General features: G+C 38.5%; 1 protein-coding gene across 3 annotated transcripts in view; it reads left to right on the forward strand.

The window, feature by feature from the left end:
* znf217 (zinc finger protein 217) overlaps positions 1-8138 on the forward strand; it is a 53049-nt gene extending 44911 nt beyond the window's left edge. For all 3 annotated transcript variants that reach the window (XM_080205012.1, XM_080205011.1, XM_080205010.1), the window contains 2 exons: positions 5316-5441; positions 7130-8138. In XM_080205012.1, the coding sequence (XP_080061138.1) occupies positions 5316-5422 (107 nt within the window). In that variant the 3' untranslated portion in view covers positions 5423-5441; positions 7130-8138. The remainder of the gene's footprint in view (positions 1-5315; positions 5442-7129) is intronic.
* Positions 8139-10441: the final 2303 nt, after the last annotated feature.

Raw genomic sequence — 10441 nt, forward strand, 5'->3', positions numbered from 1 at the left:
TGATTTTTAATTGTGTTTGAAGTCAATTATTGATGTGCAGATGCGACAGGTTAAATGAAGATTCAGATTAAATTAATGCTGGGATGTTTAGTGTGGCAGGATTGAAAGCTGTTAGCATGTAAACTGCAGGCATAATTGCTCTGCTAAATCTTTAGCTCCTTTTCCAGTGGAAATGGGTTTTGAATGAGAAGGTGTCACTGATCCCGTTTTCACTTTACACTTGATGTAGGCAGTAGGAAACACTAAATATCTTCAAGCCCAAAGTATCTTCGAGCACTATGAATTACAGAACAGGTCTTGTTGGTCTGTGACAGCATTCTCTGGGGCAGATGAGTGTGTTGGATGGAAGATCAGGAGTGACATGGGAAATGCATTACACTCAGCAAACTTGATTAGCCCATGATGTTTCCAATCACTGCTTATTCATCACACTGATTTTTTTTTTGCCAGAGGAGACAAAGTTCTGGTGCCACTCATTTCTTGTTTTTTTTTTGCATCACTTGTCCCTATCAAGGTGATGCCTTTCCATCTTGGCTGACTTGCTGGTTGATGTCTGAAAAATAAAACCAGCTGCTTAAAGAATCATGCCTGACAAGTGTGATGCTACTGGAGAAACACATCAAGCTTGTGGCTTTTAATTTAATGCAATTTATTCATACTTGCAGTCTTGCACTTTTTGTGGGCTGCCAGCACTGATGACAATGAAAGCTGACAAGTAGTCATGCCGAGGCTCGTAGTAGCCAGAGAGGGCCCTGGCATATCAGAAATGCTAATGACATCTTCCTATCCTGAATTTTTAACAGGATCATTTCTCCTGCTGTTTTTCTGGTCATTATGTTACTTGGGACACATGCAGGGCACAGAGATGGTGTCAGACACAATGAAAAACTGATTATTGTTGCTCAGCAACTGTTCACACCTAGAAGTGGAAGATTTTCAGGGTAAAACTCAAACAATAGCATTGGTCGATGTGGCTTTGCTGTTTGTTCATTATCTATAAATACCAGCTTTAGAGGACATGGTTGGAAAGTTTTGTGTAATTTAAGATGTGTTTCTTGTATCTCACAGTGGAACAAGGATCAGCCAGAGTTCTGTGGTCTGGAAAAGTTGCTGAATTTAGGGGGTTTGTTGGGTAGTTTCTTAAGCAAGCTATCTCTCAAACAATTCAGTGTTATGCAGGGAAAATTTTATGGAACAAATGCTGCACCTTTTTGAGCATTTTTACTGAGGTGTTTTTCATTTCTCATTTTACCTCGAGACACAACAAATCCCCAAAATCTACTATGGTACAGAGTGATCATTATTCCACATGTATACAAATAGTCAAATTGTCGATCATTCTTCTAGTCTACATCTCTTGTTTTTGTATGGACAGTTTGATTTATTATCATGTATTAGGATACAGTGAAAAATATTGCTGCTTGTGAGCTATACAGACAAAACATACCATTCATAAAGTGCATGGGGAGAAGGAAAGGCGAGGGTGCAGAATAGTGTTACGGCCATTGCTAGAGTGCAGCAAAAGATCAGCTTAATATGGTAGGTCTGTTCAAAAGTCTGGCAGCAAGACTCCCTCTCTATCTTTTTTCCCCTGACTACTGAAAGTGGAAACATGGTGGTACAGGAGCAGCAGAGTGGTTAGCACTGCTGCCTCAGTGCCAGGGATCCAGGTTCAATTCTGGCCTCAAGTCACTGTGGATTTTGCACGTTTTCCCTGTGTTTGCATGACAGCTTCTGGGTGCTCCAGTTTCCTCCCACCATCCAAAGATGGACAAGTTAGGTTGATTGGGCCATGCTAATTGACCCTAGTGTCATGGGATTAACAGGGTAAATATATGGGGTTACAGAAATAGGGCCTAAGTAGAATTGTTGGTGCAGGCTGAATGGCCTCTTTGTGCACTGTAGGGATTCTGAAGTTGTGTGCCCAGGGTCTTGGTGTTCTTGATTATGCTGGCTGCTTTTGAGACAGTGGGAAGTCTAGATGGAATCAGTGGATGGGAGGCTGGTTTGTGTGATGGACTAGGCTACGTTCAGAAGTTTCTTGGGGTCTTGGTCAGAACAGGAGCCATCCCAAGGTGTGATACCTCTGGAAAGGAGGGTTTCAATGGTGTATCTATAAACATTAGTGAGTCATAGCGAACATCATGAATTTCCTTGGCTTCCTTAGAAACTAGAGGCAGTGGTGGACTGTCTGAACTATAGTGTCTGGAGAGACCAGAACAGGTTGGTGGGCATTTAGAAACTTAAAGCTCAACCATTTCATTACCCTTGATGTAGAAAGGGGCGTGCTCGCCATTACACTTCCTGAAGTCAATGACTATCTCCATTTTACTGTCATTTGAGGGAGAGATTATTGTTGTCGTGCCAATTCACCAGATTCTTTGTCTACTGTCTCATCATGAAAGGATAGCAGAGTGGGAGCTCTCAGGACAACAGGATAAAGCCATGAGCACATGGCCCATGATACATGCCCTCCTCCACAGGATAACAGTTACACAATATACAGGATTAAAGTACAACCAATTGGAACCTAACTTGGCATCCCAGGACTTGCCAAGCAATGAAAGGATAGCCCAGATAAAGGGTAACATCAGGATACTGTCACTGGTACAAGAGGTGGTTTTAAGGTGCAGACTTGTATACAGGAGCCAGTAAGCCAAGGAATCTTGACCCCACTATCACCTGTAAACACAAACCATTTTCCACCGAAGAAACCCTACCAACAAGGCAGAAAAACCAAGTTCCCCATCAATGGGGTCTCGCTGAGATACAATTCTCCTCCCAACATGATGCGTGAAACCCTCGAGTTAAATATAACAAATCAGAACCTGTATGAGCATCTCACCTACCTAGATAAAGAAAGGAAACTCTGGAGAGGAATACCAGGATTAGCTAAGACATCGGATATGGTCTAGTGATGTACATTTTACAAGAATATCCAGAACTGTTATATCCTCATTTGAAACCTCTTCCCAGTCTCAAGAAGGAGGACAGTCTTGGAAGTCCCTATATAACGCCAATTGGAGGAGGGTGATCTCCAACCAAAGAAAGATGCTGGTGTTGAACCAAACCACTTGGACTCTCACTCAGGCCCCACAGCCATCCGGATACTATATCCCCAGGGGAATCGAGTCTCAATAGCCACTGTTAATGCCCGTGTAACCAAATAAATATAGAATTACATGTTAAGACATTTCGTTAAGAAGAATATACTGAAGTCAAATTCAGTCATCCAATGGCAGTGTTCCAGAAGATGAGCCTTTAAATTGCCCCCCCTGTCCTATAATAGGACCTCGGAGTTTGTGTAAATAGTGTAATGAAGTCCTGCAACTGATCCAGGCCTTGTCACCTAACTACCAAACGGCACATTTAGTGAGGTATTGTTGAATAGTGAGTAGAAATGAATGCCTTGTGTTCCCTTTCCATCTCCTTACCGACAACTGGAAGGACAAAGAACCCCTAATTCCACTTTCACTCGAATCACTTTACTCAAGACCTCTCCTGCCACCCCACTGATTAAAAAGAAATAATCGATTGATCAGCCTTTAGTCAAAAAGTGAAAATAAAATCATGAGCTGTGCTTCACAGTGGGTGGGGTATCATATTTTCACTGCCTAAAAATTAATCAAATTTAACTTCTGAAGGAGCTGTATCTCTCTTTAATATGGAAGAAATTTAGCAATACTGATATTCTGACTATCACCAGCAGAGACTTTAAGAAAAGGGCATTTCTCTGTTCAGTCTCCAATTGGCTTTGATTTTATTTTTCCTTGATCACTTTGTAGAAAGAACAAGGCCCTGCCACACCAAAATGCATATTTTTCATGCATTGTGGCATAATGGAAAATGCAAATGTTCTAATGAAGACAAGTACAGCAAAGTAGAAAATGGCAGTGGTTAGCATTGCTGCTTAACAGCACCAGGGACCCAGGTTCAATTCCTGGTTTGGGTCACTATCTGTGTGGAGTCTGTTTTCCCCCTGTCTCTGTGGGTTTCCTCCAAGTGCTCTGGTTCGTTCTCATAGTCCAAAAACATGCTGATTAGGTGCATTGGCCATGCTAAATTCTCCCTTAATGTACCCGAACAGGCACCGACTAAAGGATTTTCACAGTAACTCATTGCAGTGTTAATGTAAATCTACTTGTGACACTAAAATAAACTTGAGGGTGAGTTCACTGTTGGTTAAATAAGTGCATTTGGGATGCCAGAATTGGTGAGTTAACTCTACTGAAAATAGATATGGGTGGTACTCAGTTGAGGACAGAATTGGACCTTTGTGATCAGTAGTTCTTTGAGGCTGCATCAGGCTACCAGTGCAGACATGACTAATAGCTCTTTTTGAGTATTTGGCTCAAATTCCAGATCCCTTTGCTCCCCAAGCTGGGCAAACAGTCCGGGGCCTAGAGTTTGGTTTCTTCATTCTTTGTTTATACTAGGATATTATTCATAGAACCTGGCAGGATACTGTGCCCAGTTAGCTATATTTGGGTCAACCTATACTCATTGAAGTGTCTAATAATCCTTGTAGCCGTTAGTATGTTATAACATAGAATTAGATCTTGTGTTTACACTCTGAATTAAATAAGATAATTTTGGCGCTCATGCACTGGGATCGATGGTAGTGTCTGGGGTTGGACAGAACGGAAAATTGAGCTTGAGTCTATTTAGTATCTTGTCACATCAAGATCCCAAGAACATGTCAATTATATTTTGAATTATAGTCACTGTGGTAGGGAGCTTGTGTACAGCAGATGTTAATGAGATAAATTACCTGTTGGTTGAGGAATAAATATTGGCTAAGACAAGGACCACTTTTTTTTTGCTTACTGGAAGCTTTGTATTCACCAGAGAGGTTTAGCATATCATTCATATAACATCATCCTCAGTTTTGCACTGAAACGTTAGCCTAGATTTCCTACAAAGTTTGGGTGATTGCTGCCACCAAGCTGTATTTAATTATTTTCCTAGAGTACTAATTGAAAAATTAACCTTGTAATGTACCAAAAAAGCTTGCAATTGTATAACACCTTTATCACGTGTCTCTGACATGGTCCATGCATAAAATAATTTTGAACTGCAGTGACTATTGTTATCTAGGCAAAATTTTTTTTGCTTATTTGTGAATTTCTGGCATATTTATCTCTTGGGTAGATTTGGGAGGGAGGTTGAGAGTCCAAAAAGCAGTTAGATTTTGGTCAATTGCCTTAGGTTTTTGATAGTTGGGTTAATTTGTATCATTGAAGCACATGTAATGGCCAAATGAGAACTGGAATTCATCCGGTTTTAACCTATTGTTTCATTTTACATTTACACAGGGAAGAGGCCTTTCCAGTATCTGCAGCACTCTAACAGTATGTCGCAGAAAAGGAGCATTAATCATTGTCATAGTGGATCTTTAGACAAAGAGTACATGACCCAGTGAAACCTGTCAATGGAATAAGGTAAATATAAGTATGAAGAATGCACTGGCTTCTTGCAAAGGAGTAAAGTTGTAATAACCAGTAAGTTGGCCATTTTAAACCAAACTTGCACCTATTTTAATAAAGTAACACACAACCAGGCACTCAAGCCACTTCATAAAAGGACAAGGCTTCCCTAGGGGCCACAAAAGTTGGACGTCGGCCTAGTAAGTGGCAGAGCAAGAAGAAAAGGGAACAACATGTCCCCTGTATCTGACACCAAAAATCCAAATTTATTTATTATATAACAAAGCTTGATTTTGGTTTTTGCTAGACTGGTTTGAAATTGAGGTAAAGCTATGTTTCAAAACACTTAAGGAAGTATTTTATCAGCATTTGCATTTGGTAAACTATTTGATATCCCATTTTGGCAAAGAGCCATGGGAAGATTGGGACTCGATCTGCAAGTAGGCTGCATGTGCTGTCAAATTGAGTTTAAGGGTTTGGGTGGAATTGGGGTCTGAAGCAATGGCAATAGCCCACAGAACAACAAATTAGCTGCAACCAATTAGCTTCTGGAATTAGTAGAAATATTAAACATACAAAACTAATGATTTGAAGATGCAAAGGAAGCATTTTAAATCTTTTAATTTTAAAACTGTAAATTTAGAACACAGCTGTCTAGAATTGTGCTGTCAACATTACAAATTGGTGTAGGCAAAACGTATCAAATTATTTGCGGTTGGATGTGGCAATAGGAAATTAGTTATGAACAACATGCAAACTGATTTTTAATACACTAAGAATCCACCTCGAGTATTGCCTCATTTTGATTGTGCTGCATGTCCTCTAGCACTCTGCTTACCCAGTTTACAGTATAGGCTTTCTAAATATTGCTTGTACTTCAAATGGCCATTGTTAACTTGATTCATTTCTGGTTTAGAGTAATAATTTCCTTTATAAATTTGCACAACAGCAATGAAATAAAAAATCAGAATCTTTGTAATATTTGGAGGAGAGCTTAATACTGACCAGGATACCAACATCCAAGGCCATTTTAAGAAATTGGCCACCAGATCTAGATCTATTAAACAGCATTCAATCAGTACATTGGGACAGATAGTTATTTGACGACATGCTTTTGCATTGTTGTACAAGCCTGAAATTAGATTTTCACCTGTACAGCTTTTCACAACCATTTGACATCTCCAAGCATTTAATAGCCAATGGAATACTTTGAATTGTAGTTACTGTCATGGTATGATGATGAGGGGAAAACTGGAGTTGAAAAGTTCTCGAAGTTGAACTTCACCAGAGGAACATACTTCAAAAATTGTCTGACTTTAGAGAAAACATTTTGGACTTTGTTTTAATTTGATTTACTAACTTTTTTATTTGACAGTAAGCATGCTGTCTTCTGGAGTAGAATATGAAGAGGGGCTTTTTTCCTAAGTAACTTGGTGTAAATAACAAGATTATGCAGGGTTCCATCTGATCGAGCCATCCTAATCTGGGGAGTTGATAAATGAAACAAACAGTGTAGGTGGAAGGGGTGGAGTACATTTCTAAATTCCAAACCTCCAGAAGACAAGTGTTGAGGAGAGAGGCATGTTTCTTCAGGATAAAATGCCAATAGGAACTTTACGTTTTGCTATTTGTTTTCTAGTTGCCTGTGATGTATTTATGATTCTCCCATTATATTTTCTAACAACATATGTTCTTGACCCCAGATCTGTTGAAAGCTGTGAATGGAATACTCCTTCTGTGTCAAGAGTTGATTTTTAGGGTGCCAGCTGACCCACTGGTGAAATCTGACAACATCTGAAGTACAAGATCCACCTCAAATAAGCTGTGATTTGTACATGTATTGAACACTACTATTCCATTCATTTTGGGTTATGTTTTTGTTCTGGTTGTAAGCAGAAATTATATATAAATATATATATATTTACAAATTAACTTGTATTCCATTTTGATTATGAACTTGAAATTGTACTGTTTCTAATTGTCAACTGTTCCTGTTTTTTGCAATAACTACATTGCTTGGCACTAATAAATGAGTTGGGGGGGGGGGGCATCACTTCTGCAATGCCAGGCTCTAGATTTTTTTGTTTATGAATTTTGGTACCTGATATTGGCATTTCTGGGAAATTGTGTTACCGTTATTGAGCTTTTTCTTTCCACTGAAAAATGAGCAATAAATTGTATGACCTGTGGTAATGCTTCTAGCATCAGTCTTCCAATAGTCTCTTTATATTCCATTTGGTGGCACAGCTGTGGTAAGCAATACTTTGGTACCCTTTTAAGTTGCAATATTACAAAATCTTGGAACACTAGTCCTCTGCAACTGACCCTTGATTCTTTATATATTCATAATGTGTACATGAGATGCACCAAATATGGTTGCCTGCTGCACTGTGCAGTGTTGGATTATCATATAGTAAGACCACAAGTGCTACTTGGCAGACAATTGATGCACTGTTGGAATATAACTTGGGAATCTTTTCACATTCAGACTGGGCAAACTGCAACAAATGCATGCTGGTCATATCAGGTCTACTAATGTTCCAGAAGTGCGTTTTGTGTACTTTTTCTAAAATTGAAAACACAGCAAAGTGGAAATTTGGTACTAAACCACGTTTAAATTCACAATTTTTAAAAGTAATCTATGTATATATAGTTTGCTTTGTTCAATTTTAGACCGTGTTTCCATAAGATCAAAGTTTAGTTGGGGGGGTGGGGGGGAGATGCACTGTTCAGCATATCATATGCTCTGATCTTTCATTAGGTTAATTATGCAAGTTTCTTGATTCTCCCAAATGACAGACTGATCTTTGGGCCTCCTCCTTCCCCAGGTGAAACATTGATAATTACAAGGTAACAAGTCAGGAACTGAAGCAATGTACCATAGTGATGTCTAGTTTTAACAGCCGTTCAAGCTGTGGAATTTTCAGATTCTGAAAACAAATGTTCTTGTCTGGAGATGTGTACATGTAATTAATTTAACAATAAGCAAAATATTGATCTACAGAAGAATGGAAAAGGTTAAGTGTTTAAACTAAAATGCTCATTGGATGAATATTTTTATAGGCAACTGATTACAGAGTACTCTAGCTGACATCTTTCAAAAGAACAAAGCTTTAATGAACCAGTTAAGGAAGAATTCCCAAAGTTTGATTTTGAAAATAAAGCTATATATTTGACAGAGTATAGGGCATGCAGATTTTTATAATTTGAACATTCCTACTGAGTTCAGCTTTCTTAGCTGGAAGCAATGCTGAACGACAGTTGACAAGTGCTGTCCACTTTAAACTGTTGGCTCGTCTCCTTGTGCTAGCTCTCAGTAGCAAAGTTATTGCTGAAACCTTGCTAATAGACAGCCCAAAAGAGGCAGTTGTACAAGTGCATTTTTGTTATAGTCATACTCAACATTTACCAAACTCCCAGCATGTTTTTTGCCTGCAGCGAATCTAGCAGTTGTACTTGTCGTGCAGCCACGTTTGTTATACCTGTTTTTTGATGGGTGTATGTATATTAACAGTTCTAACTTTAATGTACTAGAATAAGTAATGCTTACCACAGCTATGCTTAAATCTGTGTTGCATTGGGTGAAATTCCGTGAATTGAATTTTTCTGATGCATTGTTCTGCTACATTTAAAATGTTCAGTTTTAAACAAATGTTGCATTTTATGTAGCTGAAAGATTAAATCAATAATTCTGTTGAAGACTATCTGTTTACTGAACTTGCCATCTTTGCAGTATCCCGGAGAGGGAATCCTAATTGTTAAAATTCATAACGTATTTTATTTAGTCTATGAAGATTTGTGTTGCATTTTGATTAACTCTTAAGAATTGAGCTTCTCAACTCACCTTGATTTGTCATTTTGGCAGGGACCAAGAGTGTTTGGAAGTTTCAAACTTTTTGTTACAACTGATTCAAAATTTATCAAATTTACAGTAATGAAATGCACTAAGTTGCTGTTCCTTGAGGGAAGGACAGAATGAACAGAACTGTGATTATTGTAACATTCAAATGGAATTCAACAGTTGAGTGAGACTATGGAAGAATTTTTTGTTCTCTTGGCATTATCTAACCTACATTTCAAGAGACAACTGACCAAGGATAGTGTGTAGGAATGGCAATTTGTATATAATGCACAAATGAAAGGAATGCTGTCTATTAATGACCTAGTCCTGTACCCTGGGAAGAAATTGTGTACATAGAAGTCAAATTTCAGGCAATTTTTTTGAGATGAGTACAAGGTCAGTTTTCAGTTCTGTTGTGAAATTAGGCTGGGTACATAGCCCCCAATTGTTTGGATTTTCTTGGATGTAAATACAGCAACCTTTTAATATTGCATTTCAGTACAATTGGGCTGCTAAAATACTTGCTGTTCATTTTGTACATTTTAGGTGAAGGGGCTTTATTTTTGTTGGATTCCAATTGGTTTTTATGAAGTAAATTAAGCTTTTGGTTTAGTTTTAGTTTTTATGAATTGGGTAACATTCTGACTTGTTTCTTTTAAATGGATTAGTTGAAAGCAATCTCTATTCATAAATGAAAACATTTTGGTGCACAACATACACAGAACATTGGTACATGGTCTATCAGCTCTCCAGAAATGCTGCTAATATAAACCTGGTAATGGAACCATTGGAAGACTGTGAACTTTGCTTAGTTCTACTGTACCTAATAGTTGTGCTTCAGCTGTTAGGCTCAAAGTTTATAAGAAGCATTCATTTTATTTCCCATTAAGCATCTTGGTGATATGCAAATGAGAAACTAGCTATGCAGCAAGAGGATGTGTATGTTATATTAGGCTTGCAGACCGCTCGAACACTTCAAGCAGAGCGTCTGAATTGTGCCGTGTGCCTTACCAAGAAACCAAACTCTTAATTTCTGAGAAAAAAGACAGCTCAATCAGCGGAGCATTTGTTTGTTTGGGGTTTGTAATATTGACACTACTGACCTCCTGTGACAGTGGATTCTGATTTTTCTTTCCCGGAGAAGACTGAGCCATATATACATGTGCTAGAAAAT

The sequence above is a fragment of the Carcharhinus amblyrhynchos genome, chromosome 16 (genome assembly GCF_965287045.1).
Source record: "Carcharhinus amblyrhynchos chromosome 16, sCarAmb.v2.hapA, whole genome shotgun sequence".
Taxonomy (NCBI): Eukaryota; Metazoa; Chordata; class Chondrichthyes; order Carcharhiniformes; family Carcharhinidae; genus Carcharhinus; species Carcharhinus amblyrhynchos.